At 47.0% G+C, this 26,855-nt stretch overlaps 1 protein-coding gene across 1 annotated transcript in view; it reads left to right on the top strand.

Annotated features, from left to right (window-relative positions):
• Window positions 1-328: 328 nt before the first annotated feature.
• Window positions 329-26,855, top strand: part of LOC144695422 (acid sphingomyelinase-like phosphodiesterase 3b) — a 39,580-nt gene continuing 13,053 nt past the window's right edge. The window contains exons 1-5 of the mRNA XM_078566313.1: window positions 329-507; window positions 6,620-6,717; window positions 10,215-10,358; window positions 19,404-19,573; window positions 19,742-19,922. Of these exons, the coding sequence (XP_078422439.1) occupies window positions 464-507; window positions 6,620-6,717; window positions 10,215-10,358; window positions 19,404-19,573; window positions 19,742-19,922 (637 nt within the window). The 5' untranslated portion in view covers window positions 329-463. The remainder of the gene's footprint in view (window positions 508-6,619; window positions 6,718-10,214; window positions 10,359-19,403; window positions 19,574-19,741; window positions 19,923-26,855) is intronic.

Here is a 26,855-nt window from a genome sequence, read left to right as displayed (position 1 = left end):
ATAGACACTGAAGCCAATTATAGCTGAACTAATGCTCCCAGCCAAAACCATAATTTCCCATAGACCAGGAATTGGATACGATATGATTAGATTAGCTACATAGCTAATTGATTAAGAGAGTTTCTCTGCCTTTTAAAGATCGCACAAGCTTCATCTTTTGGGAGATATTTAAATATGTAATAGTCACGAAATGTGTGTTTTGTAGCTGCTATGATTTTGCACATTGAGAACAGTCATTGAGGTGTAGAAAAGCAAGCGATGTATCCTAACCCAGTGTAAATCTTTGTCTTTGCCAGGTCACTTCTGGCACATCACAGATATTCACTGGGACCCTGAATATAAAGTGACAGAGAACCCAAACACTGTGTGTCCCTCATCTTCTAATCCTGTACCAAACCCAGGGAAGTGGGGCAGCTACTTGTGTGACTCCAACTGGAACCTCATCAACCTGTCTATTTATACCATGAAAGACCTTTACCCTCAGCCCGATTTCATTCTTTGGACTGGGTAAGTGTTTGGAACAAGCAGTGAAAATCAAAAGATAACAGCTAAATTGCAAAATAAGCCCCAATTAAAATTGTCCCAGTAGGTATCAAAGGTTACTGTAAATAATGGTGTCTGGCAAACTTTATTTTGCATGGGGAGAACAGTATGCAAGCATTTTTTTGTCATGATAACATCATTTGTAGAGTATGCAATGTCGTTACCCAACATTACAGCATTTCTTTGTGAACAGCATTTTTGTGAAAAAAATTTACCATGAAGGAAGAGTATTTACCAAGAGTTGTGTTGATAACCTTTCTCTGTCAAATGTGTTTAAAAATAGTGACAGTATTATAAAGAATATCAATGAATTGAAGTGTAAGGGTTTAATGAATTAAAAGGTTCTTCATAGACCACAAGAGCGAATATCTCTTGAACCCAAGGTTGTGTTACAACAACTTGTATTTATGTAGTGTCCTTAATGTAATAAAATGTCTCAAGTCACTTCATAGCACATTCTGAAGCAAAACCTGACATTGAACCACATGAGGTGATGTTAGGACAGATTACCCAAAGCTTGGTCAATGAGGTAGGTTTTATGGAGCATCCTAAAGGAGGAAAGGGAGTTGGAGAAGCAGAGAGGTTTGGGGAGGGAGTTCCAGAGTTTAGAGCCAAGGCAATTGAAAGTGCGGCCAAGCTGCAGCTTCACCCCAATGGAAAATTCTCAGAAGTTAAATTTGGGTGAAACCTGATATTCCCATGATTAAGAAAACACTCACTGTCAATGTACCATATGATAAATTACCATGTATAGGAGGTGCTCAGTGCCTTGGAATGGTCCTGCAGCACAAGCAAGCATCTCACAGAGAAGGAGGAGAAACTTGACACGTAAAAGCTTTCTCCACCTTCGAGGAAGTGCCTTTCTGTATAGTGCACTTTGGAAACTACCATGTTCCCCAATTGTCTCCCATGATGTTCTTGTGAGGACAGTGTGTCTTGTGACATGACAGGATGAAGGGTTACAACGTGTTGTAATGAAGCTTTCCCACATCAATTGTCAGATAAGGTCAAAAATACAGAAATAATTTTGCTGCTACAACATTAAAAATCTATTACCTTTTACAATATTAACCCGCTGCATTTAATAAGTTTGTATGATGTCATCGGACCACTATTTTAATAGAAACATTAACCCATTTTAAGGTAAAGAGCTTAGCAACAATTTGGGCAGAATTTTACTGCTGCCTGGTGGTGGCTTTGCTGCCAGGATTTTTTGAGAATGGCGCATTGGCTTGGCTGCAGAACATGTTCTTACTTTCGGCCAATCTTATCAGAAGTGGGGAGGTGGGGGAAACGCAAGCGGCGAGTAGCCAATTAGTGCTAGTTACCTGGTCAACTAGGGACACTGCTGGGATCTTGCTGGCAGCAGATGGGGCCCCACACTGCGGGTGAGGCTGAGCAGGTCCCTGGTGACGGCCTCCTGGGAACAGGCCGGGCCTCCAGCAAAGCCGCCTGTATTTAAACCCCCGCGGCCAGCAGCTTCAGCCACAGGGCCAGAGCTGTGGCCACAGACCATACCATGGGAGAAGTTCCACCAGTCAGTCTGGCAGCTGTGGCCACGAATCAGCTTAAATAATTTGGAATTCCTCTTGAGGTCCCCCCCGTGTCCTCCTGCCCGCCGCAGCAGCACCCACCCTTCTCAGTGGGACTACCAGTGGGATAACACTGCGGGCCCTCCCAACTGGCTCAGTCAGGTGTCTGTCCCACACACCATCCTTAATTTGACGGCGGAGGCCGCCTCTTAATTGGCTGCCTCCAGTAAGATTGTACGGACCAGCAATCAGCCATCACCAGTGGAGTCAGGACCTGCTTTTTTGCCGCAAGCTCTGAATATCTTCAAAGGTGGTAAGATTCTGTCTTATATTTCACCAGTGTTCCTCACTCTCAAAGGTATTAACAGAGCAATGGAGGGGGAAGGAGATAAACAGGAAAGGAATTCGGGATGGAGTCGAAGAGAAGGGAATTTCAGAAACCTTAAGGACATGGGGGAAGGATTTAGGGAGGAAGTTCCACAGGGCAAGGGCTGAAGGAACAGTTACCAGGGGCGGAATCTTCCAGGCCTGCCAGCAACGGGAAGCTTGGCGGGCTGGTGAACTTAAACTGAGGCCAAAAATCAGTATCCTAATGGCAGGATGAACTTTAGTAATTATGTTCTCAGGACTTTAAATGCATGTTAAAAGCAGGTCAAGCTTCCTGACAAACAATGTTGGAAAGCCCTTTAGCATGCATTAGTATGTCATGCATGCCAATTAAAAGGCCGCCTCGCTGGAATTAAGTTCCCCCTCCAAATTAAGATCTTCACCAGTGAGAAATTAGAACGTTCACATTCACAACTGCACTTAAGTGGCGTGCACCTGGCAAGGTTGACTTCTTCCATGGTTAATGGTGAGTTGCCGCTGCATTGTCCTCTTTGGAGAGCGTCTATAAGTGCTGGCCTGTGCTTGAGACTGGGTGGTCACAGTGCAATTTCTGTTGTGGATGACCAAGAAAGGGTTAGCGGGGAAGAGTGGAGCAGTGGCCAGCCAAAGGCAGAAGGGTTAGTGCAGTCTGTCTGGGTGCCCTTTAAATATGGTGCCCAGACCTTTGATTCTATGAGGTAACGCAGGGATGGGGACTTCCTGCTCACCCCCACCACAAGAATGGGCAAGCTCCTCACGAATGTGTTTGTGATGAGCTGAACAGTGCAAGTTCGCGTGTATCAGCTTTCCTGCTGCCCCCAGCAAAAATCACTCCAACTTCCGCACCTGCCACCAAATTTAGACACCTCAATGGAAGATTCCGACCAAGGATGGAGCAAAGGGAACTTGAGGTGTAGAATGGGAGTAGAAGAGTTGGGGATGAACAGACATGTCCAACTGGAATAGATTACAGAGGGAGTGGGTGGGGGGAAGCCATGGAGGGATTTAAAACCAAAGACCAGGATCTTAAAATTAAATCACTGGGGCTTCTGGAGATTGGCAAGGCAGAAATGTGGGACATTACGAAGTTGAGGAATGGGCTGCCATACTTTAAATAAATGGAACTTTGTGGAGGCCAATATGGAGAGCATTTGAGAATCACTTAGAATTGACAAAGCTACAGATGAGGGTTTTGTAGTTGCTGAGGGAGACATGGAACATAATGGAAGTTGTAAAGATGGAACATTCCCTTTTCTGTTTTTGGAACTAATTACTTCATGCTTACTTGTACAGAGATTAGGAACTCAATGTAAGGAATAAGTTTTCAAATAAGAGTGCTTAGGGGAGGGTGAAATTCAGCTTGGGCAGGCCACTAAACAGATGGCAGTGGATCGCCCACACCACACAAACTGTGTGATTTTACAGTGCAGTCAGCTGGGAGGAAATTCAAGCTGGGTGTCTAATGGTTTTCTTCCCCTCCAAAATTGAATTTCACCCTCCATTGGTCTTTGGACCCTCGGGGTCCATGAGGAGACATCAGGAGGCCACTGACAATGTCAGATTTCTGTCCATCTGTTATCAGATTTCTGTATTTCTTGGAAGATTGCAGGAAACATTTTGGTTAATAAGCAATGTTAGAAAGTACAATCTGCTATGAGATTAGGACAGGGGAACTCCAGTGCAGATGGGTCAACAATCACATGGAATTCCTGGGCCTATGTCAATATTTGCAGGGAAAGTTTCACCCAAATATGTGTAGACTGGTACTCAAATGTAGAGCATGGATGTGAAAAGCCAAGTCTCACTACTCAGGATGATATACTTTTAAAGACTCCTGTGCTACTTCACCACCAGTTGGAGAGCATTTTGGCTTTTGTAGAGGATAGAAAACCCTTTATTTAATGTATTTATCCCTTTTGTCTTGTTGTGCCCAAGTCTATGTCCTTGCACAGGGTTGTATCATGTTCTGAATGCGTGATCTATTGTTGTGGTCAACTACCTTAGTTCCACCGTTCAGCCTTGTTTACATTATTGACCAACTGGAATTTAAAGTAATGGTTCCTATAATCTGTTAAGGCACAAAGTATAAAAGCTGGCAGAAAAATATATAAATATATATAAAATATATAACAGAATTCCTTTCTTCTTCTATAGGACTGTTTTACAGTGTTGTAAAAACTCTGCAGTTTAAAGGGGAGTAGGCTACAGGGAGAATTACATTGTTTACAGTACCGAAGCATGCCATTCCCAATTGTTCCATGTTGGCATTTGTGCTCCAAGTGAACCTCCTCCCACCCTATCAGTGTATCCTTCACTTTCTTTCACAATCATATGCTTATCTAGCCTGCCTTAAATTTCACCTCTCTTCTATTTTCACTTAGTTCTGTTGAAGGGTCATTCAGACTCGAAACGTTAACTGTGTTCCTCTCCGCAGATGCTGCCAGACCTGCTGAGTTTTTCCAGGTATTTTTGTTTTTGTTTTGGATTTCCAGCATCCACAGTTTTTTGCTTTTATTTTTTTCCCTTAAATGTATCTGTGCTATTTGCCTCAACCATTCCCTGTAGTCGTGAGTTCCACATCCCCACCATTCTTTGCGTAAAGAAATTTTTCTTAAATTCCCTATTTTTTTAATTGATTCAATGGATGTGGGCTTCCCTGGCTAGGCCAGCATTCATTGCCCATCCCTAATTACCCTTGAGAAGGTTGTGGTGAACTGCCTTCTTGAACCACTGCAATCTATGTAGTGTAGGTACACCCAAGGTACTGTTAGGGAGGAAATTCCAGGATTTTGACCCAGCGACAGTGAAGGAATGGCGATATATTTCCAAGTCACGATGGTGAGTGGCTTGGAGGGGAACTTCCAGATGGTGGTGTTCCCATGTGTTTGCTGCCCTTGTCCTCCTCGATGGTAGTGGTTGTGGGTTTGAAAGGTGCACCAAGGAACCTTGGTGAGTTCCTGCAGTGCATCTTGTAGATGGTACACACTGCTGCTACTGTGTGTTGGTGGTGGAGGTAGTGAATGTTTGTGGATGGGATGCCAATCAAGTGGGATGCTTTGTCCTGGATGGAGTCAAGCTTCTTGAGTGTCGCGAGAGCTGCACTCATCCAGGCAAGTGGAGAGTATTCCATCACACTCCTGACTTCTAACTTGTGCCTTGTAGATGGTGGACAAGCTTTGGGGAGTCAGGAGGTGAGTTACCCACCGCAGGATTCCTAGCCTCTGACCTACTCTTGTAGCAACAGTATTTATATGGCTAATCCAGTTCAGATTCTGGTCAATGGTAACCCCCAGGATGTTGATAGTGGGCGATTCAATGATGGTAATGCCATTGAATGTCAAGGGGCGATGGTTAGATTCTCTCTTGTTGGAAATGATCATTGCCTGGCGCTTGTGTGGCAGGAATGTTACTTGCCAGCCCAAGCCTGGATGTTGTCCAGTTCTTGCTGCATTCTATATTTATGGCCCTTTGTTTTGCTCTCCCCTACAAATGAAAACATTTTTACATTTCTAACTATTCCCAGTTCTGATGAAAGGTCACAGATCTGAAAAGTTAGCTCTGTTTCTCTCCACAGATGCTACCAGACCTGCTGAATATTTCCAGCATTTTCAGCTTTTAAAACATTTTCTCAACCTTATCAATAAAACCCTTTACAATTTTAAGCACCTCTGTTAGGTCATGCTCCAGCCTTCTCTTTTCTAGAGAAAAGAACCCCAGCCTATACAGCCATAGGTATACTTTTTTAGTTCTGGTATCATGAATCTTTACTGCACTTTCTTCATATCCTTTTTCAATAATATAGAGACCAGAACAGTGCAGGGTATTTTAAGTGTGGTCTAACTGAGGTTCAATACACATTTAACATGACTTCTCTGCTTTTAATTTATATCCAAGGCTTATTTTACAAGGAATCATTCCGAAACTGCATCTGTGGTTTCTTAAAGTTTTCTAAAGAGGGTTGGTTCTTCTAGAAAATACCTGCTACTTCCACTTTCAACCCCTTGTGTTCATCATGAACCTGCCCAGAACTTCCTCTGGTAAACATTGCTTAGCAATGGGAGATTAAACCTGTCGTGGTTTTCAAGATAAGTCACAGTCACAATCCTGTGCACAAGTTAAAGAAATGGGGGCTTACTGCTTCAAGAAATTAATTCCTTTGTTCTTCATGGAACATTCAGTGATGATACTCCTCATGTTGCTGACGAAAAGCTCGGTGAGGATGCAGTACTACAGATAATCAGCAAGTTAACCCAGCTTATACAAGACGTCTTCCCAGGTATGTAGCAACTATAAATTCTTATCAGTAGGGTGAACACTAAATGTAAACGTTTGAAGTGCATTAGCATGAAAGAAACTAACTCACCAACCAGAACAATTGCTGGCTTGAATAGCTCGAAGCCACACAGTTCATCTCACCTGTCTTGATTTTTAACGTCTTTTTTCTCTAGTACAAAACTTACATTGCTTAAAGATGTCATCCTAAAAACAGCATTGCCTTTATAGAAATAAAAAGGGTTTTGGAAAAGCTTTTAATGTTGGATGAATGAGAGGCAGCCATGATGGAAACACCAATGTCATACACAAATCAGGCAACAAGGGTGTTGATGTAATTCATATTATTTCATTTGGGCATTTGCGAAGTTTTACTTTTTCATGAAGATGAAGCCCTTTTAAGGATACTATAGAGTTAGATATGGGTGGATGCCTGTAGTTCTTTAAACAATTAGTTCAACATGATAGAATTATAGAATTGTTACAGTACAAGAGGCCATTATGCCTGTCGTGTCCATGCCAGCTCTAATAGCAGTTCAGCTAGACCCATTCTCCCACCCTTTCCCCATAGCCCTGCAAATTTTTTCACTTCAGATAATTATCCAATACCCTTTTGAAGGCCATGATTGAAGTTGCCATCACCACACTCTCAAGTATTGCATTCCAGATCCTAAAAGATCTTTTAGGAGAGAAAGAGGGAGAGAAAAGGCAATCACACGTGGCTCATTTTGCCAGGTCATAGCAGGCACTTGTGAAATAGTTTACAAAAAATGTCCTCCAGTTTGGCAGATTCTGTACATTGCTAGTTAATTCCTTGCTGATAACTTTACTAGGAATATGTCCATAGCTTGTACTGAAGCCATCTCAGTAACTCATAGGAAAACCTGGGGCTGGATTTTACGTGCCCCCACTGGGCGTGTTTTTGACTGGGGGAGGGCATGTAATATAGGGAGGGTGCCCAGCCGACCATCTTCCCAACCATCTCTTAGCTCACTCCCATAATGTGGTAGGTGGGCAGGTCCGCCACATGTAAATAAACAATCAAGGGTCAATTGAGCCTGTTAACAAGCTAATTGATCCTGATATTATGCCACCCATGCCATAATACAGTTGGCGTGGACAGTCCGGCATGAGTGGGCAGGCCTTTTTTAAAAAAGTTTTTGAGAAAGTGGAAAAGAAAGAGGTTACTATCTTCAGGGAGTGCCCTTTGTGCATTAGGGACAGATCCTTGCAGGGGGCAAGATAGTACCCTACCCCGCTTTTCTCCCACCTGCCGGCTCTCCAAAACCCACCACCCCCAGCCCCCTCCCTAAGCTGGTCAAACCCTCCCTGCCCAATAACCCAGAATTACCTCACTCTGGGATGCTTTGGGCTGCCTTCTTAGGAGTGGTTGCAGTTCTGGCAGCGCCCACTAGTGAGCTCTTGGCACTGCCAGGACTCCCCAGTGATGGGTGGAAGACCCACTCTCCACCAATTTAGTCTGCAAGCAGTGTGTTATGGCTGCGGGACAGACTGAAATGGAGCGACTTGGCTTCCACCTGGCTTTCCTTCTCGGGGGTACGGGTGGTAGGGAGTGGTGGGACCCCACCCCACCCAGTAAAATTCAGCTCTTGTTCTTACCATGTAGACACCTTTAAACAAAGCAAAAAAGCTGGATTTCACACGTGAACTGTCTGTATATGCAGATTCTTAGAATTAACATTCAATCATTCGATGGAAGCTACATCAATAAACATTAAAACTCTTGCATAAGGTGTGAGCTTCCTGTCTCTGACCTTTACTTCGTCTTGTCATGGCTTTTGATCATGTGTTATGGTCAACATTTATCATTGTGAATTGCTGTGCCAACACTTCCCATTAAAATTTTCTACACTACTCTCAGTGTAGACAGAGGACTCTGGTTATTGGACAACCCTGTAACACAGGTTTCTGAGGTCTTTCTCCCAACTCAATTGTAATCTTGTATCTACAAAACGTGCCTAGTCACCACCCGACAATAAACAATGCTGCAGTCAATCTAATAGTTGAAAGCCGTCATATTATCATAGAATCATACAGCACAAAAAGAGGCCATTTGACCAATCGTGCCTACGCTGGCTCTTTGAAACAGCCATCCAGTTCCACTCCCCTTCTCTTTCCCCATACCCCTGAAGGTTATTCTCCTACACGTATTTACCAAATTCTCTTTTGAAAGATACTATTCAATCTGTTTCCACTAGCCTTTCAGGCAGCCGATTCCAAATCACATCAACTCTTCTGCATAATAAAACACCCAAATTCTCCTCAACTTCTCACTGGTTCCTTTGCCAATGTTAAAATCCTTTATTATGTCTTTTTTTAACAAGGTCACTTAATTGAGCATCCATTTGCCTTAACAAGTCACATATGACATGAGAAAGGGACTATAACAACAACAGCTTATATTTATATAATATCTTTAATGGAATAAAGTGGTCCAAGGCACTTCACAGGGGCATTATGAAGCAAAATTAGACACCGAGCCACATAAGGCAATATTCAGCCAGATTGCCAATACCTTGGTCAAAGAGGTAGGTTTTAAAAAGCAACTTAGGGGAAGGTGGAGAGGTTTAGGGAGAGAACTCCAGAGTTTAGGGCTCATGCAGCTGAAAACACAGCCACCAATTATTAATAGAATCCAAGCTGGTTGGCGAAGACAAAAACCAAGACACATAGCCTTTCTTTATTGAGAGAGTTTATTGACTTGTCCAGTCTCACAGCTATCCTCTATTTATATGTGCCCAAAGACAATTAATACCTATCACCTGTTTCTCTTAACTTTAACAATGTGATTGACATTAGTAAATCTTAAAAATGTAATTGACAATTAACACTAATGGCCCTCAAGAGGCCAGAATTAGATGAGCGCAGACATCTCAGAGTGCCATGGAGCTGGAGGAGATCACAGAGATAATGTGGATTAAGGCCATTCGATTTGATAACAAGGATGAGAAGTTTTAAAATCAAGGCATTGCTTGACCAATGTGGGTCAGCGAGCACGAGAGTGATGGGTGAATGGGATTCGGTGCAAGCAAGGACACAGGCAGCTGATAATCTTAAGTCAATGGAGAGTAGAAGGTGGGAGGCCAGCCAGGAGTGCATTGGAATAGTCACGTCTCGAGGTAACAAAGGCATGGGTGAGGATTTCAGCAGGGGATAAGCTGAGTCGGGGGTGAAGTCGGACTATGGTATTAAGACAGATTAGATTGTTTGTTTGTCCCACGGGCCATTTACAGGGAACACAGACCCAATATCACAGTGTCTTTTGATTAAGCTTTGCCTAATTTATAGATAAACAGTTCTATATGATATATGTACGGGAAATGTAAACTGTATTTTTGTCTCAGAACTGGTTGAAATGCACAATTAGCTTTTTCTATGAATCTGTTTTACAAAGATGTTAATTACTTCTTTATAGGCTGTATTTTGTCTTTCTGAGTTTAAAGAGGTTCGAGTCAGTAATAAATTAATATATCTTCACAGGCACTAAAGTCTACTCTGCAATGGGGAATCATGACTTTCATCCAAAAAATCAGTTTCCTGGTAACTACCACAGAATTTACAACAAAACTGCAGAGCTATGGGAACCTTGGATGGACCATCAGTCTATTGCAACGTTTAACAAAGGTCTGGCTAAAGAAAGACAAGCAATCTTCCGTTCACTGCTACACAATCTAAATGCAAATTGTATGTCTTCTTTTCATCCATCGAGTCCTCTTTTCTACAGTTTTCTTCACTCTTTCTGCAGACGACAATTGGTGATCAATAGTTAATTTTAAATCTGAGGTTGATAGACTTTTGTTAACCAAAGGTATTAAGGGAAATGGGGCAAAGCGGGTAATATGGAGCTAATTCGCAGATCAGTGATTCAATGATTTAATTGAATGGCGGAACAGGTTCGTAGGGCTAAATGGCCTCCATCAGTTCCATTACTCCTGCAGCCTTACAGTTTAAATGACCATTCTTCATGTGTGTGTCTAGACATTGGCTGAAATTTTCTGCTCCTGTTGGTGGCGACCGTGAGTGGACAATATAGCCAAAGATCATTTTTACATCGTCATGAAACTAGTTCGCAATTGTCTGCTCCGCCCGTCAATGGCAGGCCGCATTTCCCACCATCCATTGTCAGGAACTTAATTTTAATGCATATGCATCTCATCATTGGGCCTGCATGCCGGAATCAGCCCCCCACGTCAAATTTACCTCCCACGTTGGCGTGACTTCAGCATGGCGTGATTTATGACTGCCTTTAAAAGGCGTGCATCAGGTGAGCTGAACTTCGAGGGGAATTCAGAGGTAAGTGCACACAAAGTTGCGCAGCGCTCGTAAGGATCATCCATAGGACATCATGGAAGAGGCACTGCGCATTCAGGGGTGGGGGGTGGTGCACAGGCAAGTCGCTTTTTCCTGGCTGGCTTTCAGTACGATGCTGGGGCAAGGACTCCAGTGCAGGTGGGGCTGGTGGATAGCAAGGCAACACAGACTGAAGGAATTACACAAGCATGGGGGGTGTGGGGTGGAGGGCGAAGGAAGCAACCACGCACTTGAAAAGGCTTGTCAAAAGTGAACATTCTTCCACAGCTGAGACCATTCAGCAGCAGCTCCATTGACATGCTTGGAGTCGAGCCTCTGAGGCATTTCTGCCCATTCAGCACACATGCCATGCCATGGCATACAAGGCTATGGGCCTAGTGCTGGAAAATGGGATTAGAATAGTTAGGTACTTGGTTGACCGGCAGAGATTTGATGGGCTGAAGGGCCTTTTTCTGTGCTGTAGACCTCGGACTCTAAAAACATGAATGTGCCACTAAGCACTCCAGAACCTTTCACCCACTTGGGTGCAGACTGCAAATTAATGTGCGTTTTAGGGGGCTGCAGAACAATTGGACAACTGGACAAGTTGTAGAATTTTTTTTTTAATTCATTCACGGGATGTGGGCTTCGCTGGCTGTGCCAGCATTTATTGCCCATCCCTTGTTGCCCTTGAGACGGTAATGGTGAGCTGCCTTCTTGAACCGCTGCAGTCCATGTGGTGTAGGTACACCCACAGTACTCTTAGGAAGAGAGTTCCAGGATTTTGACCCAGCCACAGTGAAGGAACGGCGATATATTTCAAAGTCAGGATGGTGAGTGGCTTAGAGGGGAACTTCCAGGTGATGGTGTTCCCATCTATCTGCTGCCCTTGCCCTTCTAGGTGGTAGTGGTTGTGGGTTTAGAAGGTGCTGTCTAAGGAGCCTTGGTGAATTCCTGCAGTGCATCTTGTAGATGGTACATACTGCTGCTACTGTGCGTCAGTAGTGGAGGGAGTGAACGTTTGTGGATGTGGTGCCAACCACGTGTACTGCTTTGTCCTGGACGGTATCCAGCTTCTTCAGTGTTGTAGGAGCTGCACTCATCCAGGTAAGTGGGGAATATTCCATCACATTCCTGACTTATGCCTTGTAGATGGTGGACAGGCTTTGACGAGTTACTCATCGCACGATTCCCAGCCTCTGACCTGCACTTGTAGCCACAGTATTTATATGACTAGTCCAGTTCAGTTCCTGGTCAATGGTAACCCCCAGGATGTTGATAGCGGGAGATTCAATAATGATAATGCCATTGAACATCAAGGGGCGATGGTTGGATTCTCTCTTGTTGGAGATGGTCATTGCTTGTCACTTGTGTGGCGCGAATGTTACTTGTCAATTGTCAGCCCAAGCCTGGATATTGTCCAGGTCTTGCTGCATTTGGACATGGACTGCTTCAGTATCTGAGGAGTTGCGAATGGTGCTGAACGTTGTGCAATCATCAGCGAACATCCCCACTTCTGACCTTATGCTGGAAGGAAGGTCATTGATAAAGCAGCTGAAGATGGTTGGGCCTAGGACACTACCCTGAGGAACTCCTGCGGTTATGTCCTGGAGCTGAGATGACTGACCTCCAACAACCACAACCATCTTCCTTTGTGCTAGGTATGACTCCAACCAGCAGAGAGTTTTCCCCTTGATTCCCATTGACTCCAGTTTTGCTAGAGCTCCTTGATGCCACACTCGGTCAAACACTGCCTTGATGTCAAGGGCAGTCACACTCCTTACCTCGGGAGTTCAGCTCTTTTGTCCATGTTTGAACCAAGGCTGTAATGAGGTCAGGAGCTGAGTGGCCTGGTGGAACCCAAACTGGGCATCATTGAGCAGGTTATTGCTAAGCAAGTGCCGCTTGATAGCACTGTTCATCACCCCCTCCATTACTTTACTGATGATCGAGAGTAAACTAATGGGCCGGTAATTTGCCGGGTTGGATTTGTCCTGCATTTTGTGTACAGTACATGCCTGAGTCAATTTTCCACATAGCCGGGTAGATGCGAAAGGTGGTCATGACGCAGTCACTGGTGGAGGCACTCAGAGTTCCTTGCAATGCCTTTATTAAGGTTTGGATCAGTATCCCTCATGGTTCAAGCTAACAGTGCAGCCTTGCAGTGCGGGTTAGGAGAATGCCTGAGCTGACAGCACAGAATACAGTCCAGTGGCCGAAGCTGCTGCCAATTCGTCAGGTGGAGGTGGGTGGGGTTTCAGACAGCCATGAAGCACACTACACACTGGTCCTCCAAGTCGTGGGCAGCACTCTCCAGCATGCGTGAAAGAGCCTTGAGACTTAACCAAGAGAGTTCTTTGGGGCACATATGCTGATCCTGCAGGAGAAGAACATCAAGATCATGGACCCTGGTGATGTAGCTGTATCCCTCATGGCTTACAGGGAGCAGAGAAGAAGTGCAACAGAGCGGCTTGGCTTGCCATGGGAGAAGCACCACCCTCAAGATGAAGGTGTGGCAGGGCCTCCTGCGCACGCAGCTGAAAATCCACAGCAAGCGGTCGCTCATAGGCGCCTTGCTAGACCCAGGGTCTCGAGACAAATCTTGTCATTCCTGCAGATGACTGAGAACCAGTGTTGCCAAAGACTGCACATGTCTAGGGAATTGGTCGGTCACATGTGCCACCTGCTGTAGGATTTGGTGTAACGGGCACATGTAGGGCATCCTCTGCCAGTGGCCACGAAAGTGACCATGGTGCTCAATTTTTATGCCAGTGGCTTCTTCCAGGGCCCCACAGGTGACCTGTGTGGGATCTCGCAAGCCTCCACCCACAAGTGCATCCAGGAGATCACAGACACCATTTCTGCAAAGGCACAGAACTTTGTGCATCTTGACCAGGATCAGGCAAGCCAGGAAGCAAGAGCGCTGGGATTTCTGCAGATTTCTGGTTTCCCACAGGTGCACAGTGTCATCGACTGAAATCATGTGACGCTTAGATCTCTGTGGCAACAAGCAGTCAACTATATCAACTGCACGGGCTTCACTCGCCGAATGTTCAGCTGGTGTATGACCACCAGAAATGCATCCTACAGGTCTGCACACAATTCCCAGGGAGCTTACACAACTTCTACATCCTCCATAAGGTCTGAGACCCCTGACATGTTCCAGGGTCCACAGAGGCTGCAGGGTTGGCTCTAGGGGACAAGGGCAACCCACAGAGGATTGTGCAGCAGCCTCAGACTGCAGCAGAGCAAAGGTATAATGACGCCCATGCTGCAACCCGGGCTTTGATGGAGCAAACACTAGGCATATCTATGCCTCGACAGGTCCGGTGGAGCACTGCAATACAGTCTACAGAGGACGTCACACATCACCGTAGTTTGTTGCGCACTACACAACCTGGTGCTGCAACGGGGGGAGGACCTGGCTGAGGTTGGAAGATCTGCACGTCTCCTTCAATGAGGAGGATGTCGAAGGGGATGAGGGTGATGAGGTCCTTGAAGGCAAGGATGCTGGCGATGAGGCCATTGTACTGGCCAAATGAGGCAGGAATGCTCGTGAGACCCTAATAGCCACAAGATTCACGGAGGATAATGACGAGTCTCGACATCCTCACCTTGCATCTGTGAATATTTGACTCCTGTGTGGCTGGTGGCAGCGCATGTACCCTCAGTGCTCATGTCATGGAGATGCAACGAAGGCCCTAACAGTCACAAGATTCCAGGAGGATGATGACGACATGCAGTGAGGACACTCCATAGATCTTCACATTATCTCTGTGAACGTCTGTCTCCTGTCTGGCTGAGGGTAGCTCGCTTGCACTCTGATCAGGGTCATATCATGGAAACGCAGCCGTTAAATGCATCTAATCCTTTGGCAGCCTTCAGCACCTGTCCCCTTCAGGGCCACTCTGTCACCAGACACAGATGCTGAAGGGATGGGGGGGGTCAACCCCACCTCAAAGGTGCTGAGAGCACACAGAACGACGGAACTCTGACACCTGCCCACATCATTCTGGCAGCAATGACAAGCATCGTCAAGGTGCAGGCATCACTGATGTGTCCAGTGAGCGTGAAGCCGGACCATCACTTTGCTCTGAAGGTTACACACTGCACAGGGAAGAGGCCTTTGTCTTGTGCAGGAACCAAGGTTTCACATCTGAATGACATGAACACTGCTCATCATAGCAAGGAGACATTCTTGGGGAGTTTATTTACAACAGCGAACACAATGTACAAGTGATTAACATCTGTGCCCACACTGTGCAACTACATCTTCTTAACCTTCCTAACTCTGCCGCTACGTCTTGGTGTTCTTCCAACGTCCACAGTGGAGGTGGAGGCAGCCGGCTGACTACAATGCCCTGTCTGTGATGACTTTGGTGGGCGTCCCCTGGAGGACTGAGACCTGGAGGGCCCCAGCCTGCTTTGGGTATCCTGCTGTGAGCCAGCTCCACCCTTCTCGGCCTGTGGAGCTAGAGGTGATGGGAGCACAGGAAGAGGGAATTTGGATTGGCTGGACATTCCTAGAATCACCTGGATGGATGGCCCTGGGAAGTCGAGCTGTTGGTCCTTCTCACTGTGAGCACCCGACAGCCCCTGGCTGATCCTTGAGAAGGGAAAGCTGGAGTGAGATCGATCTGATCCGCACCCCTCTCGCGTTGACATTGTTGGAGGCCACCTATGACATCAGCAATGGAGTTCATTCCGTGCAGGACTGATGTCCTGGATCAAGGTCTCCAAGGCAGCTGCCATCCTACCAGTGTTGACTTCGGGGCGTTGGCATGCCGACGCTATCACCTCAGAGTGAAGGTGGACAGATTCCTCCATCGTCCCTTGCAATCTGAGGAGTGCGCCAGATGTCCCTTCCTGATGTTCCCGTGATTGTCTTTGCAGCTCCAACAGCTGATTGAGGACCAAGACTAGAAACTCATCATTTGATTCGGATTCAGCAGATTCCCTGCCTCCAGTAGTCCTCTGAGTACCAGCAACCTCAAACATAGAAAAACGTAGAAAATAGGAGTAGGCCATTCGGCCCTTCGAGCCTGCTCCGCCATTCATCATGATCATGGCTGATCATCCAACTCAATATCCTGCTCCCGCTTTCTCCCCATATCCTTTGATCCCTTTCGCCCCAAGAGCTATGTCTAACTCCTTCTTGAAAACACACAATGTTTTGGCCTCAACTACTTTCTGTGGTAGCGAATTCCACAGGCTCACCACTCTCTGGGTGAAGAAATTTCTCCTCATTTCAAATGCCGCTGTCTCCCACTCCTGTGAAATGGACTATGTGCTACGCTCACCAGACTGTGATCCGGAGGCTGCTGTACATCTAGGTCCCACCGAGGTGTATGTCGCTGCACTTGTGGAGGATGTGGGTCAGCGCCTTGACGGATCTTCATTGGTGTACTACCCTCAGGGTCTTCATCCGAGGGTACTCTCTGTGCTGCGGTCGGGACCAAGGTTACCTGAGGGAAACAAAAACAAAAATTGCTGGACAAACTCAGCAGGTCTGACAGCATCTGTGGAGAGAAAGACAGAGTTAATGTTTCGAGTCCATATGGACTCGAAACATTAACTCTGTCTTTCTCTCCACAGATGCTGTCAGACCTGTTGAGTCTGTCCAGCAATTTTTGTTTTTGTTTCAGATTTCCAGCATCCGCAGTATTTTGCTTTTATCTTTGCCTGAGGGCAACGTGGAAGATGTGGAGATTATTAGTTTTTGGTAGCCATGTTACACACAGAACAGTGGACTCAGAATAGCGTTGATGGAAGGATGATGTGGTATAGGATCCCCACGTGGATACTTGCCGCCAACCTCACCTTCACTGCAGGAACGGTTCATGTCCTCTCCAGCCGTCTCCAACATGCAACTCTCAAATAGAGTGAGGACCTTGATGTCTGGCACTCCACCCTCGACCTTGTGCTGCATAAAATCAGATGGAGAGAGTGTGAGCAAGGTGCATGCCAGGCCAGATGAGCCAGGTGTGCTGAATGGAGCCATGGATGGGATGAGGCCAGATGGTGTGCGTGCGTGCGTCTGCAGTGAATGGCCGACCTCTTGTGTGTAGCGTTGGCACTGACCATCTCTGTACTACCTCCCAAGCCAGAGTGGTGAGACTGATGGGCCTCCTGCACGCAGAGTGGGGGTAGAGGACATTGCGGCGGGCCTCCATGGTATCCAAAAGGTGCCCCAGGGATGCATCACTGAATCGGGGGGTGCTGCACTCTTCTTGGCTTTTGGGGCCATGTCTCCACCGGAGCAATCCTGGGTTACAAGCATTGAGAACTGCAATGCAGCTGCAGTTTAAATATGACACCTGGAGTCAAGCAGCGAGGTGATGGTGTGGCGGGCAAATTGGACTGCGCCCGCCAACAATCTGGCATGTTTCCTGTGACTGCATAATTCATGAGGCAGGAAGGGCACGATACAGCGCGAAAACCTGCCACTGCAGCAGGCAGGTAAAATGTCGTTTTTCATGCCCATTACTGCACTTAGTGCAAATCTAGGACCATTGCACCCATTGCGTTTGGCAGACTATTTTACGAGGGTGGTCATCAGAGCTGAGCCCAGACCTATTCCCATCCTGCAGTCATCATCGGATAATAACAGGAGTCAAAAGGACCTCCTGCAGGTCAAATGTGACATTAAACAGATGTATCATCTGCTCTTTCAAGTGTTGTAAATGCTCCCATGACACCATCTTGAAGGGTGTTCTCCCATTATCCTGGCCAATATTTTTCCCTCAACCAGAACAACTATTGGTTTCATTGCCGTTTTTTCGACCTTGCTGTGCATAAATTTGCTGCTAATTTAGTGACCACAAGTAACACTGGCTGTGAAGCACCTTGGGACATCCTGAGGCCAAACAATAACATGTATTTATAAAGCGCCTTTAACGTAGTAAAATGACCCAATAAGGCCCTTCATAGGACTGTTATCAAATAAAATTTTACCCTGAGTTACATAAGGAGATGTTAGGGCAGGTGACCAAAAGAGATAGGTTTTAAGGAGGAAAGAGAGGCAGATAGGTTCAGGGAAGGAATTCCAGACTTTGGGGCCCAGGCAACTGCAGGCATTACCACTAATGGTGGAGCAATTTAAATTGGGTATGCACAAGTGGCCAGATTTGGAGGAACACAGAGATCTCAGGGGGTTGTAGGGCTGGAGGAAGTTAAAGAGATAGGAAATGGTAAGGCCATGGAGGGATTTGAAACCAAGCAAGAAAGGTCCAGATGAATTTATTTTCTTTTTCTTTCCTTTTGGTTTCTCCCATTCCTCTCTCAAGCACACTGAGGTCAATTTCAGCATCAACATCAACAGTCCGGATGTTGGGTCAAACTTTGTACTTTCCTGCGCTCAATGGCTCTGTATCACCGTATCATGGGTGCACTGGAATGTTATTGGAGACACTTTTGCCCCTCCCACCCCAACTTTGCAACAGGTAGCACAGCAAACTTCATCTGCAACCTTAGCACAGGCACCAAAATATTGAACTTGGATAGTTTTCCATGATAGACTTTTAAACTAAAGCCATTTGGATCAGTAGTTTCTCTAGAGAAGGCGATTATGATTTTTGATGTATGGGACAATAACTTTCAAGACTAAAATCAATTTGATAGGTAAGGGGTAAAGCTCGTCGAATGGAGTTGAGCTGCAGATCAGCTGTGATCTAATAGAATGGTGGAAGATACTCGAAGGGCTGAATGGCCTACTCCTGTTCCTTTGGTAGCAATGGCTTTGGAAAGGTTAAGGATGACAATGGTAGAGGTGAAAGCAACAGGACTATAAGTACTAATTCTCCAGATAAGCACCACTTTTATTTCTTTAAATACTTACCTAATTGATAATCCTAGTTACAAGATCTTTCTTGAAAAATCCTGCTATCATCCGGTTTATAACAGACTGGAAATGGAATAACTTAGCTCCATTGGGCTCTCTCTGCATTACTATTTTATTGTGCTTTGACTTTGGATATTTTTTGTGTTTTCTCCTAAAGGCAAAGAACGTTAATAAACAAAAAGCTCCAGAAACATAGCAATTCAACAGTTTGCCTCAGAGTGCTGATGGCGTCTGGGGTACTGGTCCAGTAGAATCCACCAGACACAGCTAAACTGCTGGACAAAAAGGCCTCAAACAATGGTGCAATTCTCCATGCAATAGGAATAAATGGCTTTGACCATCTTGGCCCTTCCTACAGAGTCATGGAGCTGCATTGGTTTTGATCATGGAGAGAGGCAGGTTATTGGCTTCCAATAAAGAGATAAGAGCCTTCGAGAATTGGGAAGGAAACCGAGGAACTATATGAATTGCAAAGGAATGAGGAAGAAATACCCAAGTTTTAAATGAACCTGCTCATTGAACCTTGTGATTGTTTTTAGGAGCTTTCTACACTGAGATGCTGAAGGGTCGGATTGACCAGCAGATCATTGTTTTAAATACAAACCTGTACTACAGCAGCAATAAGCTTAGTGTTGGGATTAGTGACCCGGCTGGCCAGTTTAAATGGCTTGAAGAAGTCCTTTCAAATGCATTGACAGCAAAAGAAAAAGTAAGTTTTAACTTGAAATACGTATACAACATATTACAGATCTAAAAACTAAAGTCTATGTTCAGGCTTCCTTCCCTATTGAGAAAAACAAAGAGGGGGGCAAAACCAAGTTTGTTTATAAATACTTTGTTAGTAATGAATTTAATTTAATTTAACCTACTTTCCTAGGTTTATATTATTGGACATGTGCCGCCTGGCTTTTTCGAAAAGAGGAGAGGGACATCTTGGTTTCGACACCAGTTTAATAATAGATATATTGAAATTGTCCAAAAGTATCACAGTGTGATAGCCGGTCAGTTCTTTGGGCATCACCATACTGACAGCTTCAGGATGTTCTACAGTCATTCAGGTAGTGAAATGCATCTTTTATCTTATTTTATAATTTTCTCCCTTGCAATCCTGATAACTCTGATTCCTGCTGGTATGAAGGTCCACAGACAGTCCTTCATTTGCCAGCTTACTACATGGATGTTGGCTGGTTAGAAAACTGGGTGTTAGGCACAACACCTAAGTCTGATCTCGGTGTCTGCAAACACCCATTTTCTGCTAGATAACCGGGTTGTGATATGGAACATGAACCCTGGCTGATTTTTCGTTCTACCTGGTCCAAGTAACTCCTTAATATTATTGCAGCCAAGTGAACAACCAGAGCATAGTTTGGGGGTTGAAACTGAGACTTTCTGTTCTGTACAGCTTACTGTGTTGGGTGGTGTATATATACTCTCAGAAACAGATGTAGTATGTGTCCTGATATGTAGGGAGTAGCAACCTCAAGATGATACACTTTAACTTGTAGAATTCATGCACATTATATCAACAGCCCAATAATACTATCCTGTGTTCAATGGCTGACTGGGTGAAACTGTAAGTCTGGATCTAATTCCACCCAACACAGACAATTATAGAATCATAAAGCATAGGAGGTGGTCATATGGCCTGTTGTGACTGTACCAGCTCTCTGAAAAAACTTCCAATTAGTTCACATGTTTTGCCACTGTATTAACATAACTCTATACTCCAGCCGTGACTCAGTGGGTAGCATCCTCATCTCTGCATCAGAATTTTCTGCATTCAAGACCCACTCTGGAGACTTAGGCACAACATTCTAGGCTGACACACCAGTGCAGTAGTGAAAGAGTGGCGTACTGCCAGAGATATAATCTTTTAATGAGACCCTCACCACACCATTAGTTTCTCGTTTCTCCCTGATGTTCTGGCCAATATTTATTCTAATCAACATCACTATCACGTTGTTGTTTTGTGGGAGCTTGCTGTGCACAAATTGACTACTGTGTTTTCTTACATTACAACAGTGGCTATATTCGAAAGTCCTTCAGTTGCTGTAAAGCACTTTGGGAAGTTGTGAAATTCGTTCCTTCAGTGTTATATAATGTGACTCTGTACTCCAATACTATCATAATGTGACTCTACACAAAAACCCAATCAAAAATGTACAAATAAAACAATTTTCACCAATGCTGTACATATAGGCCCATCATGTCTATGCTGGCTCTCCAGAATAGCAAGTCCTGCTCCCCAGCCCTCTCCCCATAGCCCAGCAAATGTTTTCTCTTTCAGTGCATACTGTACCCAATTCCTCTTTGAAAGTCATGATTGAAACTGCCTCCACCTCAGGCAATGCATTCCAGATCCTAACCACTCACTGCGTTAAAAAAATCTTTCCTCGTGTAACTTTTGGTTCTCTTTCCATTCATCTTAAACCTGTGCCCTCTGGATCTTGACCCTTCCTTCAGCGCGAGCAGTTTCTATCTGCTCTGTCTAGATCCCTCATGATTTTGAACATCTCTATCAAATTGCCTCTCCCCTTCTCTCCTCTAAGGACAGCAGCCCCAGCTTCTCCCATCTATCCTCATAACTAAAGTCCTTCAGCCCGGAACCATTCTTGTGAATCTTTTCTGCATCTTCTCTAAAGCTTTCACATCCTTCCTAAAGTGCAGTGCCCAGAATTGGACACACTATTCCAGTTGAGGCCAACCAAGTGCTTTATACAGGTTCATTATAACTTCCTTACTTTTGCACTTTATGGGCGGGGTGGACAATTCGGTGTGAAGGGCAGAAATCGGTTTCACACCGGTGTGAAAGCACAGCGGGATCATTCGATGGTGTCCGCCATGGAGGAATGTGAATCCCGCTGGATGCTGGCGTGAACCTGATGGGAACCAGTAATGGGATGAAAAGTAAGGCCTGACTGGAATCACCCCTCCCCTCCCCAGGGCCGGAATTACCATTACACTGGCAGGAAAACATGGCGGCCCAGAACATATCTGGACAAATGTGACATGCAGAAGCCAGGACTCACCCTGAGGGCCTTGCTCAGATCGCAGATATCCAAGTAGCCCTACAGCTTCCGGACCCTGGAGGAACATGTGCATCAGATGATGGGTGGTTCTCATGGACATGGCTCCATCGCAAAGCAGCTCATGAAAAATGGGAGGTCTCTGTTGATGCTTTGGGTCTGCTTCAGAACATCACGGTCTTGACCATGGGCTGCTACAGATAATCGGCGAGAGGGGGGAGAGGAAGGTCTAGCTGTGAGTGGGAGAGGAAGCTATACTGGTAGAAGGGCTGAGGGTGGGGGGTGAGGTTAAAAGGGGGGAGGGGGGGAAACGAAGGTTTCGGGAGGGTGAAGTTGGTGGGGAGCGACGAAGGTGTCGGCGGCTGAGGTTGGGAGTGGAGAGGAGGGAGTACAAAGGGGGAAGGGTGTAATGGGGGAGAATTCAGCATGTTGGAAAGTAGATTTAAGGGGGTAGGAAGGTGTAAGGGAGGGAGTTGCAGGGGGGAAGGTGTCCGAGGACAGGAGGGAGTTCGGGGGGGGAGGAAGGTGTCTGGCGGGGGGGAGGAGGGAGTAAGGGTGGAGGAGGGAGGGAAGGTGAAGAAGGGAGTAAGGGGAAATGTCCAGGCGAATGTGCAAGAGAGGGGCCTTTGGAGCCAATGACTGCCTTCTGGGGAGTGAACTGAAAGTGGACAGTGTAAGAGGGAATGGTGAGTATGAGAGGGGGCAGAGGGAGCTGGTGGGATGGTTAGGTGTGGGTGCGTTGGTAGCGGTAGAAAGGACGGCGAGAGTGGTAGGGACATGGAGGCAAACATGGACCCTGGGGCTGGGAATGAGTAGGTAAGGGAGGTCAATGTGGATGGGGGTGGGATTCTCAGGAAGGAAGGGAACATGTGCATTCACCTGGACATCCTTGAAAGACAAGGGCTCTGGTTCATAGATAACAGTGTGAGGGTGCAAGGTGATGCCAGGGGGGTCAACAGTGATGGGGGAAAGGGCATGGGTGACTGGGGGAGGGGAAAGGACAGGGGAGCTGACAATAAACTTGACAATTACCATTTCGCATAAATCAGAAGTGAGCAGAGCCTCGTGTTAGACGGGCATAGGTGCTGTATGGGAGTGCGATCAGTGGGTGGGCGGAGATGTAGGTCAGCTCAGATGGACAACTGAAAGAGAACCCCAGCGGGCAGCATTGAAATTGTTCAGGGCAGTAAGATAAGTGTGATGGATGAAGCCTCCGCGGGAATGGAAGAATGCTTGCACGAGGCTCTGGAAGGCCCTGCCATAGACAGATGTCTCCCTCCAGAATCACTTGTGATCTGGCTGCGTGCAGCTGAACTGCTAGTGGGGTGGGATGTAGTGGCAGGACTCACGAAGCATGTCAATGAAGCTGAAGGACCTCATTACACTTTATTCAGTGAAAGTGAATATATTTTGAGATTATCAAGTGACAAAATGTGTTCACCCATGCAACCACTTGTGATCAGAATTTCTTAACTTTTCTAGGCCAATTTATCCCAACACAGACCCACAGGGCCCTCATTCACTGCCAGTGCAAGGGACATCACCATTCACTCTTTCATACACACCATCATTGTCCTCATACAAAAACAAAAATAGCTGGAAAAACTCAGGAGGTCTGACAGCATCCGTGGAGAGGAACACAGTTAAGGTTTCGAGTCCGAATGACTCTTCATCAGAACAGATGTCCAGCATCTGCAGTATTTTGCTTTTATCATTGTCCTCATCCTGTCCATGAGACCACTCACTACTCACACAGGCCAGGCATATTTATCATCTGGCCCAGCAGGTGTCCTGATATACACTCTCCCCATCTCTATCCATGCAGGACAAACTGGCTCACAACAGGAGGGAAAGGTCGCAGACAGGCGGAGAGATGCCGGAATTCAAAGTTAACTCAGAATTTGAAAACAGCCATCCAGCTGGCCAGCGATGACAGGGATCAGTGCTGTGCTGACCGTGAGGTCGGCGCTGCTCTACCAAGTGAGGGTCCAGCCGTGCAACATCCATCAGATAAACATGCCATGAGTGATGGGTCCTCTTTCACAGGCCACTGCCTTGCACTAATTATCTCCCCTTGCTTTTGCAGGCACATCTAGGAAGCAGCAGATTTAGACCACAACCCAGAGTCTCCAAGCAGAAGAAACCTCCAAAGAGGAATCTGAAGGCACCCTCCCTGAAGTCCCATCCCAGCGCTCACTCACACCCTCCATCAGCACAGAGACACATACCTCGCTGGGACCAAGCTTTAGAGTAGCCTAGGGACCACAGTCTCGTGAGCACATCGCACTTTCTGATCCACAGCAGGCGGAGGCAGGGACTTCCCAGACTCGGAGGACTGCTGGAGGCCAGAACGTTGCTAAGTCTGAGTCAGCTGATGAGCCTCTGGACTCTGGTCATGGCACAGTTGCTGGAGCTGCAAAGGCAAGCTCTGGAACACCAGGAAGGGATAGCCACTGCACTCCTCAGATTGCAAGGCACGATGGAGGAGGCCATCCGTCTTCAGGCTGAGGTGATAGCGCCGGTATTGCAACGCACCGAGGTCAACACTGGCAGGATGGCGGCCGCCATGGAGACCTTGGTCCAGGACGTCACTCCTGCACGGGGTTAACTCCGTCGCTGATGCCATAGTTGACCTCCAACAGAGTGTACATGAGAGGGGTGCTGGACAGTTTGATCTCACTCCAGCTATCCCTGCCGCTCACGGAGTCAGCCAGGGGCCCTCGGGCACCCATAGGGAGGAGGATCAGCAGGTGCACGCTCCGGGGCCATCCGCTCAGGTGACTCTGGGAGTGACCGGCCCATCTGACTCCCCTCTTCCTGTGACCTCTGCAGCTCCAGCTCCATAGGCCGAGGAGGGTGCCACTGCCACACAGCAGGACCTCGAAAGCAGGCCAGGGCTTTCCAAGTCTCGGTCCTCCAGAGGATGCCTGCCAAAGTCATCACAGACTAGGTGTCACAGTCAGCAGGCTGCCTCCACCTCCCCTGTGGATATCTGGGGAGCACCAAGCCGTAGTGGCAGGGTTAGGACAGTTAAGGAGAATTAGTTGCACAGCCTGGGCACGGGTGTTAATCACTTGTACATAATGTTCACTATTGTCAATAAACTCCCAAGAATATCTCTGTACCTGTGGCTCCTTGCTTTGCTGAGCAGTGTTCTTGTCACTCAGATGTGAAACCTTTCTGCACAAGATAAAAGGCAGGTGTCTCAGTTCAGGGCCTCTTCCCTGTGCTCTGTGCAGCCTTCGGACCGCAGTGATGGTCCAGCCTCACACTCCCTGGAAACATTACTGATGTCTGCAACTTGACAGTGCTGGTCATTGCTGCCAGAATGTAGTGGGCAGGCGCCACAGAGTTCTCTCATACTCTCTGTGTGCTCTCAACACCTTTAAGGTGGGGCTGGCCCCCATCACACCAGCATCTATGACCAGTGATGCTGTGCACCAGTTCCTGGAAGGGCTGAGGTGCTGAACGTGGACACAGCATCAGATGCATCTGAAGTTTCATGGATGCGTCCCTGAGATGGCCCTGATCATGGAGTGCAAGCAAGCTGCCCTAGGCCAGACAGGAGTCAGACATTCTCAGAGATCTATGGAGTGTCCTCACTGCATGTTGTCATCATCCTCCTGTGATCAAGCGACTATTAAGGCCTCCACTGCATCTCCATGACAGGAGCATTCTCTCAGAGGGTATTGGTGCTGGGATAAGCCAGACTGGAGTCAAACGTTCACAACTGCGTTGTGAGAATCTACAGGAACACCTCACCGCATGTCGTCATCATCCTCCACAAATCTGGCAGCTATGAGGGCCTCCCGAGTGCGCCTGCCTCGTCTGGCCAGTGTGAGAGCCTCATCCCCGTCGTCGTCACCACCGAGAACCCCCTCACCCTCATCCCAGTCAACATCCTCCTCAGTAGAGGAGACATGCAGTTCCTCCATCTCCTCCTCAGCCAGCTCCTCACCCCGTTGCAGCGCCAGGTTGTAAAGGGCGCAGCAGATGACGACGATGTGTGACACCCTCTGCGGACTGTATTGCAGGGCTCCACCAGACTGGTCCAGGCACTGGAATCACATCTTCAGCATCCCGATGGTCTGCTCCTCCATTATAGCATCGCCCTGTTGCAGTCTGAGGCCGCCGCACGGGTGTCATCAGCCATGGCCTCTGTGGGTAGCCCTTGTCTCCAAGGAGCCAACCCCGCAGCCTCTGTGGACCCTGGAAGACTGCAGAGATCTGCGAGCGACTCAGGATGTAGGCTTCGTGCACACTCCCTGGAAACCGTTCGCATACCTGCAGGATGCGTTCCTGGTGGTCGCATACCAGCTGCACGTTCAGTGAGTGGAAGCCCTTGTAGTTGGTGAAGTCCACTGAGTGTAGTGATGGAGACCTGATCTCCACATGAGTGCAGTCAATCGCACCCTGCACCTTTGGGAATCCTGAGATCAGGGCAAATCCAATGGCCCTTGCATCCTGCCATTCCTGCAGATGACTGAGAACCAGTGTCGCCGACGACTGCTTATATCTAGGGACCAGTCCCGGGTGAAATGCACAAAGTTGTGTGCCATGGAGAGGATGGCATCCATGATCTCATAGATGCATTTGTGAATGGCAGATTGTGAAATCCCACAGAGGTTTCCTGTGGAGCCCTGAACGGAGCCACTGGCAGAGAAATTGAGTGCCATGGTCACTTTCACAGCCACTGGCATTGGATGCCCTGCATGTCCCCTTGGCACCAAGTCCTGCAGTGAGTGACAGATGTGAGCCACGAGGTCCCTAGATATAAGCAGTCGTCGGCGACACTGGTTCTCAGTCATCTGCAGGAATGGCAGGCGGCGTCTATAGACCCTGGGTTTTGCTGTGCGCCAACCAGCCACGGCTCGCTGTCGCTCCTGGGCAGTGTGTGTGGGAGCCCCTGCCGCCACTTCATGAGGTTGCTGCTCCTGTCTTTGCACGGCCAGGGGCCTCAGTCAC

This window comes from Cetorhinus maximus, chromosome 21, assembly GCF_964194155.1.
Source record: "Cetorhinus maximus chromosome 21, sCetMax3.hap1.1, whole genome shotgun sequence".
Classification (NCBI taxonomy): domain Eukaryota; kingdom Metazoa; phylum Chordata; class Chondrichthyes; order Lamniformes; family Cetorhinidae; genus Cetorhinus; species Cetorhinus maximus.
Note: the sequence above shows the minus strand (reverse complement) of the source record. Positions and strands in the feature narration are given on the sequence as shown.